This window comes from Salvelinus fontinalis, chromosome 8, assembly GCF_029448725.1.
Source record: "Salvelinus fontinalis isolate EN_2023a chromosome 8, ASM2944872v1, whole genome shotgun sequence".
NCBI lineage: Eukaryota > Metazoa > Chordata > Actinopteri > Salmoniformes > Salmonidae > Salvelinus > Salvelinus fontinalis.
This window is the reverse complement of record NC_074672.1, coordinates 49,896,609-49,919,482: the sequence shown is the minus strand read 5'-3', so window position 1 is coordinate 49,919,482 and position 22,874 is coordinate 49,896,609. Positions and strand designations below refer to the sequence as shown.

The 22,874-nt window shown below is 48.8% G+C and overlaps 1 protein-coding gene across 3 annotated transcripts in view; it reads right to left on the bottom strand.

Annotated features, from left to right (window-relative positions):
* Nucleotides 1-22,874, bottom strand: part of haus7 (HAUS augmin-like complex, subunit 7) — an 81,358-nt gene that overhangs the window by 13,119 nt on the left and 45,365 nt on the right. Inside the window, exons 2-6 of one of the 3 annotated variants that reach the window (XM_055932759.1) lie at nucleotides 19,346-19,409; nucleotides 18,826-18,941; nucleotides 17,715-17,782; nucleotides 1,339-1,400; nucleotides 984-1,177 (exon numbers count right to left, since the gene is read on the bottom strand). In XM_055932759.1, the coding sequence (XP_055788734.1) occupies nucleotides 984-1,177; nucleotides 1,339-1,400; nucleotides 17,715-17,782; nucleotides 18,826-18,941; nucleotides 19,346-19,402 (497 nt within the window). In that variant the 5' untranslated portion in view covers nucleotides 19,403-19,409. Of the gene's footprint in view, nucleotides 1-983; nucleotides 1,178-1,338; nucleotides 1,401-17,714; nucleotides 17,783-18,825; nucleotides 18,942-19,345; nucleotides 20,896-22,874 lie in introns of those variants that run through there. The other 2 variants (XM_055932761.1, XM_055932758.1) reach the window with 2 other exon arrangements.

Here is a 22,874-nt window from a genome sequence, read left to right as displayed (position 1 = left end):
GGGTGAGAGTGTACCTGATGTCAGAGGGCCAGGGGGTGAGAGTAGGGGTGAGAGTGTACCTGATGTCAGAGGGCCAGGGGGTGAGAGTGTACCTGATGTCAGAGGGCCAGGGGGTGAGAGTAGGGGTGAGAGTGTACCTGATGTCAGAGGGCCAGGGGGTGAGAGTAGGGGTGAGAGTGTACCTGATGTCAGAGGGCCAGGGGGTGAGAGTAGGGGTGAGAGTGTACCTGATGTCAGAGGGTGAGAGTGTACCTGATGTCAGAGGGCCAGGGGGTGAGAGTAGGGGCGAGAGCGTACCTGATGTCAGAGGGCCAGGGGGTGAGAGTAGGGGTGAGAGTGTACCTGATGTCAGAGGGCCAGGGGGTGAGAGCGTACCTGATGTCAGAGGGCCAGGGGGTGAGAGTAGGGGTGAGAGTGTACCTGATGTCAGAGGGCCAGGGGGTGAGAGTGTACCTGATGTCAGAGGGCCAGGGGGTGAGAGTAGGGGTGAGAGTGTACCTGATGTCAGAGGGCCAGGGGGTGAGAGTAGGGGTGAGAGTGTACCTGATGTCAGAGGGCCAGGGGGTGAGAGTAGGGGTGAGAGTGTACCTGATGTCAGAGGGTGAGAGTGTACCTGATGTCAGAGGGCCAGGGGGTGAGAGTAGGGGTGAGAGTGTACCTGATGTCAGAGGGTGAGAGTGTACCTGATGTCAGAGGGCCAGGGGGTGAGAGTAGGGGTGAGAGTGTACCTGATGTCAGAGGGTGAGAGTGTACCTGATGTCAGAGGGCCAGGGGGTGAGAGTAGGGGCGAGAGCGTACCTGATGTCAGAGGGCCAGGGGGTGAGAGTAGGGGTGAGAGTGTACCTGATGTCAGAGGGCCAGGGGGTGAGAGTAGGGGTGAGAGTGTACCTGATGTCAGAGGGTGAGAGTGTACCTGATGTCAGAGGGTGAGAGCGTACCTGATGTCAGAGGGCCAGGGGGTGAGAGTAGGGGTGAGAGCGTACCTGATGTCAGAGGGCCAGGGGGTGAGAGTAGGGGTGAGAGCGTGTGTCAGGTGAGGCAGAGCTTCAGGACAGAAGAGTTCCTTCAGTAGGCCCTCTCCTTCGGCCCTGCTGTCCCCACTAGGCCCCACGGAGCCAGGCACTAAAGTCAGCAGCTGCTCCAGGAAACACAGCTGGCGCAGGGGGCAGGCCCGGCCCTGAGGAGGAAGACAGCCTGTTGTATTATTCTGCTGTATATTCTACCGTTTATACGTCACATATGAACTGGAAGATGGAAACATTTCTGTTGGACTCAAAGTAAAACATCAGAATTTAAAATTCACATCCCTCTCCTTTTTCCCTCCGCCCTCCTTCATACCGTGATCAGGTCCAGGTCGTCTGTTCTACACAGCATCATCTCCTGGCCAAACACTGCCAGCCCTAGATGAGAGAGAGGGGGGGTAGAGAGAGGGGGGGGGGTAGAGAGAGGGGGGGTAGATAGAAAGGGGGGGTAGAGAGAGAGAGGGGGTAGAGAGAGAGAGAGAGAAAGAGAGGGGGGGGGTAGAGAGAGACGGGGGTAGAGAGAGAGAAAGAAAGAGAGGGGTAGAGAGAGAGAGAGAAAGAGAGGGGGGGGTAGAGAGAGACGGGGGTAGAGAGAGAGAAAGAGAGGGGTAGAGAGAGAGGGGTAGAGAGACAGATTAGGTTACAATAAATATTGATGTTAACTGGTATGTAAGCAAAAGTTGACAGTGAACCTGGAACATCTCCTTATTGTGGTCCACACCATCTGGAGGACATGATGTACAGGAAACATTTCCTTATTGTGGTCCACACCATCTGGAGGACATGATGTACAGGGAACATCTCCTTATTGTGGTCCCCACCATCTGGAGGACATGATGTACAGGAAACATCTCCTTATTGTGGTCCCCACCATCTGGAGGACATGATGTACAGGACACATCTCCTTATTGTGGTCCACACTATCTGGAAGACATGATGTACAGGACACAGTGAACATCTCCTTATTGTGGTCCACACCATCTGGAGGACATGATGTACAGGAAACAGTGACCATCTCCTTATTGTGTTCCACACCATCTGGAGGACATGATGTACAGGACACAGTGAACATCTCCTTATTGTGGTCCACACCATCTGGAGGACATGATGTACAGGAAACATCTCCTTATTGTGGTCCACACTATCTGGAGGACATGATGTACAGGACACAGTGAACATCTCCTTATTGTGGTCCACACCATCTGGAGGACATGATGTACAGGACACAGTGAACATCTCCTTATTGTGGTCCCCACCATCTGGAGGACATGATGTACAGGACACATCTCCTTATTGTGGTCCACACCATCTGGAGGACATGATGTACAGGAAACATCTCCTTATTGTGGTCCCCACCATCTGGAGGACATGATGTACAGGACACAGTGAACATCTCCTTATTGTGGTCCACACCATCTGGAGGACATGATGTACAGGACACAGTGAACATCTCCTTATTGTGGTCCACACCATCTGGAGGACATGTTGTACAGGACACATCTCCTTATTGTGGTCCACACCATCTGGAGGACATAATGTACAGGACACAGTGAACATCTCCTTATTGTGGTCCACACCATCTGGAGGACATGATGTACAGGACACATCTTATTGTGGTCCACACCATCTGGAGGACATGATGTACAGGACACATCTCCTTATTGTGGTCCCCACCATCTGGAGGACATGATGTACAGGACACAGTGAACATCTCCTTATTGTGGTACCCACCATCTGGAGGACATGATGTACAGGACACATCTCCTTATTGTGGTCTACACCATCTGGAGGACATGATGTACAGGACACATCTTATTGTGGTCCCCACCATCTGGAGGACATGATGTACAGGACACATCTCCTTATTGTGGTCCACACCATCTGGAGGACATGATGTACAGGACACAGTGAACATCTCCTTATTGTGGTCCACACCATCTGGAGGACATGATGTACAGGACACATCTCCTTATTGTGATCCACACCATCTGGAGGACATGATGTACAGGAAACATCTCCTTATTGTGATCCACACCATCTGGAGGACATGATGTACAGGAAACATCTCCTTATTGTGGTCCACACCATCTGGAGGACATGATGTTCAGGAAACATCTCCTTATTGTGGTCCCCACCATCTGGAGGACATGATGTACAGGACACATCTCCTTATTGTGGTCCACACCATCTGGAGGACATGATGTACAGGACACAGTGAACATCTCCTTATTGTGGTCCCCACCATCTGGAGGACATGATGTACAGGACACAGTGAACATCTCCTTATTGTGGTCCACACCATCTGGAGGACATGATGTACAGGAAACATCTCCTTATTGTGGTCCACACTATCTGGAGGACATGATGTACAGGACACAGTGAACATCTCCTTATTGTGGTCCCCACCATCTGGAGGACATGATGTACAGGAAACAGTGAACATCTCCTTATTGTGGTCCACACCATCAGGAGGACATGATGTACAGGACACAGTGAACATCTCCTTATTATGGTCCCCACCATCTGGAGGACATGATGTACCGGACACATCTCCTTATTGTGGTCCACACCATCTGGAGGACATGATGTAAAGGAAACATCTCCTTATTGTGGTCCCCACCATCTGGAGGACATGATGTACAGGACACAGTGAACATCTCCTTATTGTGGTCCACACCATCTGGAGGACATGATGTACAGGACACATCTCCTTATTGTGGTCCCCACCATCTGGAGGACATGATGTACAGGACACAGTGAACATCTCCTTATTGTGGTCCCCACCATCTGGAGGACATGATGTACAGGACACATCTCCTTATTGTGGTCCACACCATCTGGAGGACATGATGTACAGGACACATCTTATTGTGGTCCACACCATCTGGAGGACATGATGTACAGGACACATCTCCTTATTGTGGTCCACACCATCTGGAGGACATGATGTACAGGACACAGTGAACATCTCCTTATTGTGGTCCACACCATCTGGAGGACATGATGTACAGGACACATCTCCTTATTGTGATCCACACCATCTGGAGGACATGATGTACAGGAAACATCTCCTTATTGTGGTCCACACCATCTGGAGGACATGATGTACAGGACACAGTGAACATCTCCTTATTGTGGTCCCCACCATCTGGAGGACATGATGTACAGGAAACATCTCCTTATTGTGGTCCCCACCATCTGGAGGACATGATGTACAGGACACATCTCCTTATTGTGGTCCACACTATCTGGAGGACATGATGTACAGGACACAGTGAACATCTCCTTATTGTGGTCCACACCATCTGGAGGACATGATGTACAGGACACAGTGAACATCTCCTTATTGTGGTCCCCACCATCTGGAGGACATGATGTACAGGACACAGTGAACATCTCCTTATTGTGGTCCACACCATCTGGAGGACATGATGTACAGGAAACATCTCCTTATTGTGGTCCACACCATCTGGAGGACATGATGTACAGGAAACAGTGACCATCTCCTTATTGTGGTCCACACCATCTGGAGGACATGATGTACAGGACACAGTGAACATCTCCTTATTGTGGTCCCCACCATCTGGAGGACATGATGTACAGGAAACATTTCCTTATTGTGGTCCCCACCATCTGGAGGACATGATGTACAGGGAACATCTCCTTATTGTGGTCCCCACCATCTGGAGGACATGATGTACAGGAAACATCTCCTTATTGTGGTCCCCACCATCTGGAGGACATGATGTACAGGACACATCTCCTTATTGTGGTCCACACTATCTGGAAGACATGATGTACAGGACACAGTGAACATCTCCTTATTGTGGTCCACACCATCTGGAGGACATGATGTACAGGAAACAGTGACCATCTCCTTATTGTGTTCCACACCATCTGGAGGACATGATGTACAGGACACAGTGAACATCTCCTTATTGTGGTCCACACCATCTGGAGGACATGATGTACAGGAAACATCTCCTTATTGTGGTCCACACTATCTGGAGGACATGATGTACAGGACACAGTGAACATCTCCTTATTGTGGTCCACACCATCTGGAGGACATGATGTACAGGACACAGTGAACATCTCCTTATTGTGGTCCCCACCATCTGGAGGACATGATGTACAGGACACATCTCCTTATTGTGGTCCACACCATCTGGAGGACATGATGTACAGGAAACATCTCCTTATTGTGGTCCCCACCATCTGGAGGACATGATGTACAGGACACAGTGAACATCTCCTTATTGTGGTCCACACCATCTGGAGGACATGATGTACAGGACACAGTGAACATCTCCTTATTGTGGTCCACACCATCTGGAGGACATGATGTACAGGACACATCTCCTTATTGTGGTCCACACCATCTGGAGGACATAATGTACAGGACACAGTGAACATCTCCTTATTGTGGTCCACACCATCTGGAGGACATGATGTACAGGACACATCTCCTTATTGTGGTCCCCACCATCTGGAGGACATGATGTACAGGACACAGTGAACATCTCCTTATTGTGGTACCCACCATCTGGAGGACATGATGTACAGGACACATCTCCTTATTGTGGTCTACACCATCTGGAGGACATGATGTACAGGACACATCTTATTGTGGTCCCCACCATCTGGAGGACATGATGTACAGGACACATCTCCTTATTGTGGTCCACACCATCTGGAGGACATGATGTACAGGACACAGTGAACATCTCCTTATTGTGGTCCCCACCATCTGGAGGACATGATGTACAGGACACATCTCCTTATTGTGATCCACACCATCTGGAGGACATGATGTACAGGAAACATCTCCTTATTGTGATCCACACCATCTGGAGGACATGATGTACAGGAAACATCTCCTTATTGTGGTCCACACCATCTGGAGGACATGATGTTCAGGAAACATCTCCTTATTGTGGTCCCCACCATCTGGAGGACATGATGTACAGGACACATCTCCTTATTGTGGTCCACACCATCTGGAGGACATGATGTACAGGACACAGTGAACATCTCCTTATTGTGGTCCCCACCATCTGGAGGACATGATGTACAGGACACAGTGAACATCTCCTTATTGTGGTCCACACCATCTGGAGGACATGATGTACAGGAAACATCTCCTTATTGTGGTCCACACTATCTGGAGGACATGATGTACAGGACACAGTGAACATCTCCTTATTGTGGTCCCCACCATCTGGAGGACATGATGTACAGGAAACAGTGAACATCTCCTTATTGTGGTCCACACCATCAGGAGGACATGATGTACAGGACACAGTGAACATCTCCTTATTATGGTCCCCACCATCTGGAGGACATGATGTACCGGACACATCTCCTTATTGTGGTCCACACCATCTGGAGGACATGATGTAAAGGAAACATCTCCTTATTGTGGTCCCCACCATCTGGAGGACATGATGTACAGGACACAGTGAACATCTCCTTATTGTGGTCCACACCATCTGGAGGACATGATGTACAGGACACATCTCCTTATTGTGGTCCCCACCATCTGGAGGACATGATGTACAGGACACAGTGAACATCTCCTTATTGTGGTCCCCACCATCTGGAGGACATGATGTACAGGACACATCTCCTTATTGTGGTCCACACCATCTGGAGGACATGATGTACAGGACACATCTTATTGTGGTCCACACCATCTGGAGGACATGATGTACAGGACACATCTCCTTATTGTGGTCCACACCATCTGGAGGACATGATGTACAGGACACAGTGAACATCTCCTTATTGTGGTCCACACCATCTGGAGGACATGATGTACAGGACACATCTCCTTATTGTGATCCACACCATCTGGAGGACATGATGTACAGGAAACATCTCCTTATTGTGGTCCACACCATCTGGAGGACATGATGTACAGGACACAGTGAACATCTCCTTATTGTGGTCCCCACCATCTGGAGGACATGATGTACAGGAAACATCTCCTTATTGTGGTCCCCACCATCTGGAGGACATGATGTACAGGACACATCTCCTTATTGTGGTCCACACTATCTGGAGGACATGATGTACAGGACACAGTGAACATCTCCTTATTGTGGTCCACACCATCTGGAGGACATGATGTACAGGACACAGTGAACATCTCCTTATTGTGGTCCCCACCATCTGGAGGACATGATGTACAGGACACAGTGAACATCTCCTTATTGTGGTCCACACCATCTGGAGGACATGATGTACAGGAAACATCTCCTTATTGTGGTCCACACCATCTGGAGGACATGATGTACAGGAAACAGTGACCATCTCCTTATTGTGGTCCACACCATCTGGAGGACATGATGTACAGGACACAGTGAACATCTCCTTATTGTGGTCCCCACCATCTGGAGGACATGATGTACAGGAAACATTTCCTTATTGTGGTCCCCACCATCTGGAGGACATGATGTACAGGGAACATCTCCTTATTGTGGTCCCCACCATCTGGAGGACATGATGTACAGGAAACATCTCCTTATTGTGGTCCCCACCATCTGGAGGACATGATGTACAGGACACATCTCCTTATTGTGGTCCACACTATCTGGAAGACATGATGTACAGGACACAGTGAACATCTCCTTATTGTGGTCCACACCATCTGGAGGACATGATGTACAGGAAACAGTGACCATCTCCTTATTGTGTTCCACACCATCTGGAGGACATGATGTACAGGACACAGTGAACATCTCCTTATTGTGGTCCACACCATCTGGAGGACATGATGTACAGGAAACATCTCCTTATTGTGGTCCACACTATCTGGAGGACATGATGTACAGGACACAGTGAACATCTCCTTATTGTGGTCCACACCATCTGGAGGACATGATGTACAGGACACAGTGAACATCTCCTTATTGTGGTCCCCACCATCTGGAGGACATGATGTACAGGACACATCTCCTTATTGTGGTCCACACCATCTGGAGGACATGATGTACAGGAAACATCTCCTTATTGTGGTCCCCACCATCTGGAGGACATGATGTACAGGACACAGTGAACATCTCCTTATTGTGGTCCACACCATCTGGAGGACATGATGTACAGGACACAGTGAACATCTCCTTATTGTGGTCCACACCATCTGGAGGACATGATGTACAGGACACATCTCCTTATTGTGGTCCACACCATCTGGAGGACATAATGTACAGGACACAGTGAACATCTCCTTATTGTGGTCCACACCATCTGGAGGACATGATGTACAGGACACATCTCCTTATTGTGGTCCCCACCATCTGGAGGACATGATGTACAGGACACAGTGAACATCTCCTTATTGTGGTACCCACCATCTGGAGGACATGATGTACAGGACACATCTCCTTATTGTGGTCTACACCATCTGGAGGACATGATGTACAGGACACATCTTATTGTGGTCCCCACCATCTGGAGGACATGATGTACAGGACACATCTCCTTATTGTGGTCCACACCATCTGGAGGACATGATGTACAGGACACAGTGAACATCTCCTTATTGTGGTCCCCACCATCTGGAGGACATGATGTACAGGACACAGTGAACATCTCCTTATTGTGGTCCACACCATCTGGAGGACATGATGTACAGGAAACATCTCCTTATTGTGGTCCACACTATCTGGAGGACATGATGTACAGGACACAGTGAACATCTCCTTATTGTGGTCCCCACCATCTGGAGGACATGATGTACAGGAAACAGTGAACATCTCCTTATTGTGGTCCACACCATCAGGAGGACATGATGTACAGGACACAGTGAACATCTCCTTATTGTGGTCCCCACCATCTGGAGGACATGATGTACCGGACACATCTCCTTATTGTGGTCCACACCATCTGGAGGACATGATGTAAAAGGAAACATCTCCTTATTGTGGTCCCCACCATCTGGAGGACATGATGTACAGGACACAGTGAACATCTCCTTATTGTGGTCCACACCATCTGGAGGACATGATGTACAGGACACATCTCCTTATTGTGGTCCCCACCATCTGGAGGACATGATGTACAGGACACAGTGAACATCTCCTTATTGTGGTCCCCACCATCTGGAGGACATGATGTACAGGACACATCTCCTTATTGTGGTCCACACCATCTGGAGGAAATGATGTACAGGACACATCTTATTGTGGTCCACACCATCTGGAGGACATGATGTACAGGACACATCTCCTTATTGTGGTCCACACCATCTGGAGGACATGATGTACAGGACACAGTGAACATCTCCTTATTGTGGTCCACACCATCTGGAGGACATGATGTACAGGACACATCTCCTTATTGTGATCCACACCATCTGGAGGACATGATGTACAGGAAACATCTCCTTATTGTGGTCCACACCATCTGGAGGACATGATGTACAGGACACAGTGAACATCTCCTTATTGTGGTCCCCACCATCTGGAGGACATGATGTACAGGAAACATCTCCTTATTGTGGTCCCCACCATCTGGAGGACATGATGTACAGGACACATCTCCTTATTGTGGTCCACACTATCTGGAGGACATGATGTACAGGACACAGTGAACATCTCCTTATTGTGGTCCACACCATCTGGAGGACATGATGTACAGGACACAGTGAACATCTCCTTATTGTGGTCCCCACCATCTGGAGGACATGATGTACAGGACACAGTGAACATCTCCTTATTGTGGTCCACACCATCTGGAGGACATGATGTACAGGAAACATCTCCTTATTGTGGTCCACACCATCTGGAGGACATGATGTACAGGAAACAGTGACCATCTCCTTATTGTGGTCCACACCATCTGGAGGACATGATGTACAGGACACAGTGAACATCTCCTTATTGTGGTCCCCACCATCTGGAGGACATGATGTACAGGACACAGTGAACATCTCCTTATTGTGGTCCACACCATCTGGAGGACATGATGTACAGGAAACATCTCCTTATTGTGGTCCACACTATCTGGAGGACATGATGTACAGGACACAGTGAACATCTCCTTATTGTGGTCCCCACCATCTGGAGGACATGATGTACAGGAAACAGTGAACATCTCCTTATTGTGGTCCACACCATCTGGAGGACATGATGTACAGGACACAGTGAACATCTCCTTATTGTGGTCCCCACCATCTGGAGGACATGATGTACAGGACACATCTCCTTATTGTGGTCCACACCATCTGGAGGACATGATGTACAGGAAACATCTCCTTATTGTGGTCCCCACCATCTGGAGGACATGATGTACAAGACACAGTGAACATCTCCTTATTGTGGTCCACACCATCTGGAGGACATGATGTACAGGACACATCTCCTTATTGTGGTCCCCACCATCTGGAGGACATGATGTACAGGACACAGTGAACATCTCCTTATTGTGGTACCCACCATCTGGAGGACATGATGTACAGGACACATCTCCTTATTGTGGTCTACACCATCTGGAGGACATGATGTACAGGACACATCTTATTGTGGTCCACACCATCTGGAGGACATGATGTACAGGACACATCTCCTTATTGTGGTCCACACCATCTGGAGGACATGATGTACAGGACACAGTGAACATCTCCTTATTGTGGTCCACACCATCTGGAGGACATGATGTACAGGACACATCTCCTTATTGTGATCCACACTATCTGGAGGACATGATGTACAGGACACATCTCCTTATTGTGGTCCACACCATCTGGAGGACATGATGTACAGGAAACATCTCCTTATTGTGGTCCACGCCATCTGGAGGACATGATGTACAGGACACATCTCCTTATTGTGGTCCCCACCATCTGGAGGACATGATGTACAGGACACATCTCCTTATTGTGGTCCCCACCATCTGGAGGACATGATGTACAGGACACAGTGAACATCTCCTTATTGTGGTCCCCACCATCTGGAGGACATGATGTACAGGACACATCTCCTTATTGTGGTCCCCACCATCTGGAGGACATGATGTACAGGAAACATCTTATTGTGGTCCCCACCATCTGGAGGACATGATGTACAGGAAACATCTCCTTATTGTGGTCCACACCATCTGCAGGACATGATGTACAGGACACAGTGAACATCTCCTTATTGTGGTCCCCACCATCTGGAGGACATGATGTACAGGAAACATCTCCTTATTGTGGTCCCCACCATCTGGAGGACATGATGTACAGGACACATCTCCTTATTGTGGTCCACACCATCTGGAGGACATGATGTACAGGACACAGTGAACATCTCCTTATTGTGGTCCACACCATCTGGAGGACATGATGTACAGGACATCTTATTGTGGTCCACACCATCTGGAGGACATGATGTACAGGACACATCTCCTTATTGTGGTCCACACCATCTGGAGGACATGATGTACAGGACACATCTCCTTATTGTGGTCCACACCATCTGGAGTACATGATGTACAGGACACAGTGAACATCTCCTTATTGTGGTCCACACCATCTGGAGGACATGATGTACAGGACACATCTCCTTATTGTGGTCCACACCATCTGGAGGACATGATGTACAGGACACAGTGAACATCTCCTTATTGTGGTCCACACCATCTGGAGGACATGATGTACAGGACACATCTCCTTATTGTGGTCCCCACCATCTGGAGGACATGATGTACAGGACACAGTGAACATCTCCTTATTGTGGTACCCACCATCTGGAGGACATGATGTACAGGACACATCTCCTTATTGTGGTCCACACCATCTGGAGGACATGATGTACAGGACACATCTCCTTATTGTGGTCCACACCATCTGGAGGACATGATGTACAGGACACAGTGAACATCTCCTTATTGTGGTCCACACCATCTGGAGGACATGATGTACAGGACACATCTCCTTATTGTGGTCCACACCATCTGGAGGACATGATGTACAGGACACAGTGAACATCTCCTTATTGTGGTCCACACCATCTGGAGGACATGATGTACAGGACACATCTCCTTATTGTGGTCCCCACCATCTGGAGGACATGATGTACAGGACACAGTGAACATCTCCTTATTGTGGTACCCATCATCTGGAGGACATGATGTACAGGACACATCTCCTTATTGTGGTCTACACCATCTGGAGGACATGATGTACAGGACACATCTTATTGTGGTCCACACCATCTGGAGGACATGATGTACAGGACACATCTCCTTATTGTGGTCCACACCATCTGGAGGACATGATGTACAGGACACAGTGAACATCTCCTTATTGTGGTCCACACCATCTGGAGGACATGATGTACAGGACACATCTCCTTATTGTGATCCACACTATCTGGAGGACATGATGTACAGGACACATCTCCTTATTGTGGTCCACACCATCTGGAGGACATGATGTACAGGACACAGTGAACATCTCCTTATTGTGGTCCCCACCATCTGGAGGACATGATGTACAGGACACAGTGAACATCTCCTTATTGTGGTCCACACCATCTGGAGGACATGATGTACAGGAAACATCTCCTTATTGTGGTCCACACTATCTGGAGGACATGATGTACAGGACACAGTGAACATCTCCTTATTGTGGTCCCACCATCTGGAGGACATGATGTACAGGAAACAGTGAACATCTCCTTATTGTGGTCCACACCATCAGGAGGACATGATGTACAGGACACAGTGAACATCTCCTTATTGTGGTCCCCACCATCTGGAGGACATGATGTACCGGACACATCTCCTTATTGTGGTCCACACCATCTGGAGGACATGATGTAAAGGAAACATCTCCTTATTGTGGTCCCCACCATCTGGAGGACATGATGTACAGGACACAGTGAACATCTCCTTATTGTGGTCCACACCATCTGGAGGACATGATGTACAGGACACATCTCCTTATTGTGGTCCCCACCATCTGGAGGACATGATGTACAGGACACAGTGAACATCTCCTTATTGTGGTCCCCACCATCTGGAGGACATGATGTACAGGACACATCTCCTTATTGTGGTCCACACCATCTGGAGGACATGATGTACAGGACACATCTTATTGTGGTCCACACCATCTGGAGGACATGATGTACAGGACACATCTCCTTATTGTGGTCCACACCATCTGGAGGACATGATGTACAGGACACAGTGAACATCTCCTTATTGTGGTCCACACCATCTGGAGGACATGATGTACAGGACACATCTCCTTATTGTGATCCACACCATCTGGAGGACATGATGTACAGGAAACATCTCCTTATTGTGGTCCACACCATCTGGAGGACATGATGTACAGGACACAGTGAACATCTCCTTATTGTGGTCCCCACCATCTGGAGGACATGATGTACAGGAAACATCTCCTTATTGTGGTCCCCACCATCTGGAGGACATGATGTACAGGACACATCTCCTTATTGTGGTCCACACTATCTGGAGGACATGATGTACAGGACACAGTGAACATCTCCTTATTGTGGTCCACACCATCTGGAGGACATGATGTACAGGACACAGTGAACATCTCCTTATTGTGGTCCCCACCATCTGGAGGACATGATGTACAGGACACAGTGAACATCTCCTTATTGTGGTCCACACCATCTGGAGGACATGATGTACAGGAAACATCTCCTTATTGTGGTCCACACCATCTGGAGGACATGATGTACAGGAAACAGTGACCATCTCCTTATTGTGGTCCACACCATCTGGAGGACATGATGTACAGGACACAGTGAACATCTCCTTATTGTGGTCCCCACCATCTGGAGGACATGATGTACAGGACACAGTGAACATCTCCTTATTGTGGTCCACACCATCTGGAGGACATGATGTACAGGAAACATCTCCGTATTGTGGTCCACACTATCTGGAGGACATGATGTACAGGACACAGTGAACATCTCCTTATTGTGGTCCCCACCATCTGGAGGACATGATGTACAGGAAACAGTGAACATCTCCTTATTGTGGTCCACACCATCTGGAGGACATGATGTACAGGACACAGTGAACATCTCCTTATTGTGGTCCCCACCATCTGGAGGACATGATGTACAGGACACATCTCCTTATTGTGGTCCACACCATCTGGAGGACATGATGTACAGGAAACATCTCCTTATTGTGGTCCCCACCATCTGGAGGACATGATGTACAGGACACAGTGAACATCTCCTTATTGTGGTCCACACCATCTGGAGGACATGATGTACAGGACACATCTCCTTATTGTGGTCCCCACCATCTGGAGGACATGATGTACAGGACACAGTGAACATCTCCTTATTGTGGTACCCACCATCTGGAGGACATGATGTACAGGACACATCTCCTTATTGTGGTCTACACCATCTGGAGGACATGATGTACAGGACACATCTTATTGTGGTCCACACCATCTGGAGGACATGATGTACAGGACACATCTCCTTATTGTGGTCCACACCATCTGGAGGACATGATGTACAGGACACAGTGAACATCTCCTTATTGTGGTCCACACCATCTGGAGGACATGATGTACAGGACACATCTCCTTATTGTGATCCACACTATCTGGAGGACATGATGTACAGGACACATCTCCTTATTGTGGTCCACACCATCTGGAGGACATGATGTACAGGAAACATCTCCTTATTGTGGTCCACACCATCTGGAGGACATGATGTACAGGACACATCTCCTTATTGTGGTCCCCACCATCTGGAGGACATGATGTACAGGACACATCTCCTTATTGTGGTCCCCACCATCTGGAGGACATGATGTACAGGACACAGTGAACATCTCCTTATTGTGGTCCCCACCATCTGGAGGACATGATGTACAGGACACATCTCCTTATTGTGGTCCCCACCATCTGGAGGATATGATGTACAGGAAACATCTTATTGTGGTCCCCACCATCTGGAGGACATGATGTACAGGAAACATCTCCTTATTGTGGTCCACACCATCTGCAGGACATGATGTACAGGACACAGTGAACATCTCCTTATTGTGGTCCCCACCATCTGGAGGACATGATGTACAGGAAACATCTCCTTATTGTGGTCCCCACCATCTGGAGGACATGATGTACAGGACACATCTCCTTATTGTGGTCCACACCATCTGGAGGACATGATGTACAGGACACAGTGAACATCTCCTTATTGTGGTCCACACCATCTGGAGGACATGATGTACAGGACATCTTATTGTGGTCCACACCATCTGGAGGACATGATGTACAGGACACATCTCCTTATTGTGGTCCACACCATCTGGAGGACATGATGTACAGGACACATCTCCTTATTGTGGTCCACACCATCTGGAGGACATGATGTACAGGACACAGTGAACATCTCCTTATTGTGGTCCACACCATCTGGAGGACATGATGTACAGGACACATCTCCTTATTGTGGTCCACACCATCTGGAGGACATGATGTACAGGACACAGTGAACATCTCCTTATTGTGGTCCACACCATCTGGAGGACATGATGTACAGGACACATCTCCTTATTGTGGTCCCCACCATCTGGAGGACATGATGTACAGGACACAGTGAACATCTCCTTATTGTGGTACCCACCATCTGGAGGACATGATGTACAGGACACATCTCCTTATTGTGGTCCACACCATCTGGAGGACATGATGTACAGGACACATCTCCTTATTGTGGTCCACACCATCTGGAGGACATGATGTACAGGACACAGTGAACATCTCCTTATTGTGGTCCACACCATCTGGAGGACATGATGTACAGGACACATCTCCTTATTGTGGTCCACACCATCTGGAGGACATGATGTACAGGACACAGTGAACATCTCCTTATTGTGGTCCACACCATCTGGAGGACATGATGTACAGGACACATCTCCTTATTGTGGTCCCCACCATCTGGAGGACATGATGTACAGGACACAGTGAACATCTCCTTATTGTGGTACCCACCATCTGGAGGACATGATGTACAGGACACATCTCCTTATTGTGGTCTACACCATCTGGAGGACATGATGTACAGGACACATCTTATTGTGGTCCACACCATCTGGAGGACATGATGTACAGGACACATCTCCTTATTGTGGTCCACACCATCTGGAGGACATGATGTACAGGAAACATCTCCTTATTGTGGTCCACACCATCTGGAGGACATGATGTACAGGAAACATCTCCTTATTGTGGTCCCCACCATCTGGAGGACATGATGTACAGGACACATCTCCTTATTGTGGTCTACACCATCTGGAGGACATGATGTACAGGACACATCTCCTTATTGTGGTCCCCACCATCTGGAGGACATGATGTACAGGACACATCTCCTTATTGTGGTCCCCACCATCTGGAGGACATGATGTACAGGACACAGTGAACATCTCCTTATTGTGGTCCCCACCATCTGGAGGACATGATGTACAGGACACATCTCCTTATTGTGGTCCCCACCATCTGGAGGACATGATGTACAGGAAACATCTTATTGTGGTCCCCACCATCTGGAGGACATGATGTACAGGAAACATCTTATTGTGGTCCCCACCATCTGGAGGACATGATGTACAGGAAACATCTCCTTATTGTGGTCCACACCATCTGGAGGACATGATGTACAGGACACAGTGAACATCTCCTTATTGTGGTCCCCACCATCTGGAGGACATGATGTACAGGAAACATCTCCTTATTGTGGTCCCCACCATCTGGAGGACATGATGTACAGGACACATCTCCTTATTGTGGTCCACACCATCTGGAGGACATGATGTACAGGACACAGTGAACATCTCCTTATTGTGGTCCACACCATCTGGAGGACATGATGTACAGGACACATCTTATTGTGGTCCACACCATCTGGAGGACATGATGTACAGGACACATCTCATTATTGTGGTCCACACCATCTGGAGGACATGATGTACAGGACACAGTGAACATCTCCTTATTGTGGTCCACACCATCTGGAGGACATGATGTACAGGACACATCTCCTTATTGTGGTCCCCACCATCTGGAGGACATGATGTACAGGACACATCTCCTTACTGTGGTCCACACCATCTGGAGGACATGATGTACAGGACACATCTCCTTATTGTGGTCCTCACCATCTGGAGGACATGATGTACAGGACACATCTCCTTATTGTGGTCCACACCATCTGGAGGACATGATGTACAGGACACATCTCCTTATTGTGGTCCACACTATCTGGAGGACATGATGTACAGGACACAGTGAACATCTCCTTATTGTGGTCCACACCATCTGGAGGACATGATGTACAGGAAACATCTCCTTATTGTGGTCCACGCTATCTGGAGGACATGATGTACAGGAAACAGTGAACATCTCCTTATTGTGGTCCCCACCATCTGGAGGACATGATGTACAGGAAACATCTCCTTATTGTGGTCCACGCTATCTGGAGGACATGATGTACAGGACACATCTCCTTATTGTGGTCCACACCATCTGGAGGACATGATGTAAAGGACACATCTCCTTATTGTGGTCCACACCATCTGGAGGACATGATGTACAGGACACACTTTTCCACACTGCCCACTAACTCTAGTCATTCTGACATATCAACATTAGCTGGGAATCAACAGGAAGTTACCCAGTATATTTACCTTGGCTGAGGGAGTTTGGGTCTTTAGATCTGAGTGATGACAGTTTCTTACTGAGAGATGGACAGATGCTGCAGAGAGCGAGAGAGAGACAGAGATCAGCCCACTTTAAAACATGAACACTCACTTTGTTCACCAGGAGAAAGTATATCAGTTTGGTGCCGGCTTCCACTCACGCCCCCCCCCCCCCCCCCCCCGCCCTCATCCACTCACGCCCCCATCCACTCACGCCCCCCCTGTCGGCGTCCACTCACGCCCCCCGTGCCCGCGTCCACTCACGCCCCCCGTGCCCGCGTCCACTCACGCCCCCCTGCTGGCGTCCACTCACGCCCCCCATGCCCGCGTCCACTCACGCCCCCCATGCCCGCATCCACTTACACCACCCATGCCCGCGTCCACTCACGCCCCCCTGCTGGCGTCCACTCACGCCCCCCTGCTGGCGTCCACTCACGCCCCCTTGCTGGCGCCCACTCACACCCCTCATGCCCGCGTCCACTCACGCCCCCTTGCTGGCGTCCACTCACACCCCCCATGCCCGCGTCCACTCACGCCCCCTTGCTGGGCCCTGCTGGCATCCACTCACACCCCCCATGCCCGCGTCCACTTACACCACCCATGCCTGCGTCCACTCACGCCCCCCTGCTGGCGTCCACTCAGTGCAGTACTGTGTGTGTTACCTGCTACAGATCCATGCCCGCGTCCACTCACGCCCCCCATGCCCGCGTCCACTCACGCCCCCCATGCCCGCGTCCACTCACGCCCCCCATGCCCGCGTCCACTCACGCCCCCCATGCCCGCGTCCACTCACGCCCCCCATGCCCGCGTCCACTCACGCCCCCCATGCCCGCGTCCACTCACGCCCCCCATGCCCGCGTCCACTCACGCCCCCCATGCCCGCGTCCACTCACGCCCCCCATGCCCGCGTCCACTCACGCCCCCCCATGCCCGCGTCCACTCACGCCCCCCCATGCCCGCGTCCACTCACGCCCCCCATGCCCGCGTCCACTCACACCCCCCATGCCCGCGTCCACTCACACCCCCCATGCCCGCGTCCACTCACACCCCCTTGCTGGGCCCTGCTGGCGTCCACTCAGTGCAGTACTGTGTGTGTTACCTGCTACAGATCCATGCCAGTATGTCGGTGCGGTGTTGAGATGGAGTACACAGTAGTTCCTGCATACTGTCAGCCTCACGCAGATATAGACCTTCCACCAGGGAACATGACAGGGTCTGTGTGTACACACACACACACACACACACACACACACACACACACACACACACACACACACACACACACACACACACACACATATATATATATATATATATATATATATAGAAAGCGAGAGACAATCTACCTCACTCACATGACAAAAACATGCCAAGTAGTTTGTTAGCTAACTTACACTAGTAGTTCTCATCTCTACATGGTCGTATCATTGGCGAGCTACAAACGTTGGCCTTTGTTTACAGCCGTTAGTTAACGTTAGCCAGTTAGCTAGCTATCTGGTGATCATTGTCCTTCACGAGGAAAAGTGCCATTCAACTTTGCTACAGTTTGGCTGACAGTATAGCGGTTAACTTTTAAATCATAGCAGAAGTGATTGCCGTATGTGAATTAGAGTATTTACCTGTAGAGTAGCGTAAACATGTTGGGACAGTCGGTGTTCTTTCGAAGTACCCGCCATCTTCCTGCTGGGAGAGTCAGAGCGGAAGTGACGTATTGGGTTATCGCGGTCGTCAGTAGTTACCATAGAAACAAAGTCTTTATTTTGGCAAAACCCCGCCTATTTCTACAATTGATCTTCTTAAAATCTGATTTTTAACCTAACCTAACCCTACCCTTAAACCTAACTTTAACCACACTGCTAACCGTATGCCTAACCGTAACCTTAAATTAAGACCAAAAAGCAAATACATTTTTACGATACCGTCAAATTTGACTTTGTGGCAGTGGTAACTAGTGACAAGCAGTTATCTCAGCAGAGGGATAGTGCTGCCGCCTGCTGTTAAAGAGACGGTACTGCATGCTGACCTTATCCACAGAATTAGGAATTGGAATACTAGAATTAAGCAAAATGGCCAGTATACCACGGCTCAGGGCTGTTCTTAACCACGATGCATTGCGGAGTGCCTGGACACAGCCCTTAGCCGTGGTATATTGGCCATATACCACAAACCCCCGATATGCCTTATTGCTATTATAAACTGGTTACCAACATAATTAGAGCAGTAAAAATACACGTTTTGTCATACCCGTGGTTTCCGGTCTGATATACCACGACTGTCAGCCAATCAGCATTCAGGGCTCGAACCCAGTTTATAATGGACATTAACCTTCTCATGGCCGACATAGCTAGAGTTGCCTCAGGAATTCTCAATCACTACAATGATTGTAGATAACCACTTCTGGTCTTCAATAATTTACTGGACTACAGGCTTTTGAAGACCATCTGAAGCATTATAAACAGGAGACAAGGACCACATTTGTCGTAAAGGATAAATCGTGTGGACAAAAGGGTGAGTTTGAATTTAATCAAAGATTGATATTAATCTAGGTCGTTAGTAAACTCAACTCTGTTGACTAGCGTTAAATAGCTAGCTAAGTAGACAGACGTGTGATCCCGGAGACATGGTTTTTAGATCGGCAGGTAAGGATGCTCTCGAGCGGCTAGATGTTCTTTACTATTCGGCCATCAGATTTGCCATCAATGCTCCTTATAGGACACATCACTGCACTCTATACTCCTCTGTAAACTGGTCATCTCTGTATACCCGTCACAAGACCCACTGGTTGATGCTTATTTATAAAACCCTCTTAGGGATATCTGAGATATCTACTGCAGCCCTCATCCTCCGCATACAACACCCATTATGCCAGTCACATTCTGTTAAAGGTCCCCAAAGCACACACATCCCTGGGTCGCTCCTCTTTTCAGTTCACTGCAGCTAGCGACTGGAACGAGCTGCAACAAACACTCAAACTGGACAGTTTCATCTCTTCATTTAAAGACTCCATCATGGACACTCTTACTGACAGTTGTGGCTGCTTTGCGTGATGTATTGGTGTCTCTACCTTCTTGTCCTTTGTGCTGTTGTTTGTGCCCAATAATGTTTGTTCCATGTTTTGTGCTGCTACCATGTTGTGTTGCTACCATGTTGTGTTGCTACCATGTTGTGTTGCTACCATGTTGTGTTGCTACCATGCTGTGCTGCTACCATGTTGTGTTGCTACCATGTTGTGTTGCTACCATGTTGTGTTGCTACCATGTTGTGTTGCTACCATGCTGTGCTGCTACCATGTTGTGTTGCTACCATGCTGTTGTCATGTTGTGTTGCTACCATGTTGTGTTGCTACCATGTTGTGTTGCTACCATGTTGTGTTGCTACCATGCTGTGCTGCTACCATGTTGTGTTGCTACCATGCTGTTGTCATGTTGTGTTGCTACCATGTTGTGTTGCTACCATGCTGTTGTCATGTTGTGTTGCTACCATGTTGTGTTGCTACCATGTTGTGTTGCTACCATGTTGTGTTGCTACCATGTTGGTGTCATGTTGTGTTGCTACCATGTTGTGTTGCTACCATGTTGGTGTCATGTTGTGTTGCTACCATGTTGTGTTGCTACCATGTTGGTGTCATGTTGTGTTGCTACCATGTTGTGTTGCTACCATGTTGTGTTGCTACCATGTTGGTGTCATGTTGTGTTGCTACCATGTTGTGTTGCTACCATGTTGTGTTGCTACCATGTTGGTGTCATGTTGTGTTGCTACCATGTTGTGTTGCTACCATGTTGTGTTGCTACCATGTTGTGTTGCTACCATGTTGGTGTCATGTTGTGTTGCTACCATGTTGTGTTGCTACCATGTTGTGTTGCTACCATGTTGGTGTCATGTTGTGTTGCTACCATGTTGTGTTGCTACCATGTTGGTGTCATGTTGTGTTGCTACCATGTTGTGTTGCTACCATGCTGTTGTCATGTTGTGCTGCTACCATGCTATGTTGTCATGTGTTGCTGCCTTGCTATGTTGTGGTCTAGGTATCTCTTTATGTTGTGTTGTCTCTCTTGTTGTGATGTGTGTTTTGTCCTATATTTATATTATATTTCATTTTTAATCCCAGCCCCCATCCCCGCAGGAGGCCTTTTGTGTCTTGGTAGGCCGTCATTGTAAATAAGAAGTTGTTCTTAACTGACATGCCTGGTTAAATAAAGGTTAAATAAACAAAATCTATTAAAAAAACTAGGATTCCGTACCACTGACTGTATTACGGGGGCTGAGTGCCTGGCTTGTTGCACTTGGACGGGGCCATATTGTCTCTCGATCCCCCTGTTCCAGTCTCCAATGTTTATACTTAAGTTTATTGGTCAGCTTGTCTCATCTGGTGTATTGTGTCTTATCTGATGTACCTAAACATGCTCCCACTAACACCCTTGTCCTTTTTAATGATGTGGCTGGCCCAATAATACCTGGACGTGCTGCTGATCCTGGACCACTACCCACCCCCTCCACTCACACACCCCTTAGCATGCTTGTACTGAAGAATATACTGTATGTATCTATCTCACCCTCTTCCTCTACTCCTATGTCCTCTCCTGTCTTAAGCCTGTAATCTGAGTCCGGGAAACCAGCCCATACTGTAGACTGAGATTATTCCAGAATAAAAATAAAGATTGTTTTCTATGATTATCTATAGTGCATTTAACATTCCCATTCTACAATATGGCCTCTGACAAAGAAAACTCTTTCTCAGGGGTGGAGAGGATAGGGGTGGAGAGGATGGGGGTGGAGAGGATGGGGGTGGAGAGGATAGGGGGGGAGAGGATGTGGTGGAGAGGATCGGGGTGGAGAGGATCGGGGTGGAGAGGATCGGGGTGGAGAGGATCGGGGTGGAGAGGATCGGGGGGGAGAGGATCGGGGGGGAGAGGATCGGGGGGGAGAGGATGGGGTGGAGAGGATAGGGGTGGAGAGGATAGGGGGTGGAGAGGATAGGGGGGGGAGAGAATAGGGGTGAGAGAGGATGACGGGGTGGAGAGGATAGGGGTGAGAGAGGATGACGGGGTGGAGAGGATAGGGGTGAGAGAGGATGACGGGGTGAGAGAGGATGAAGGGGTGGAGAGGATAGGGGTGGAGAGGATGGGGGTGGAGAGGATGGGGGTGGAG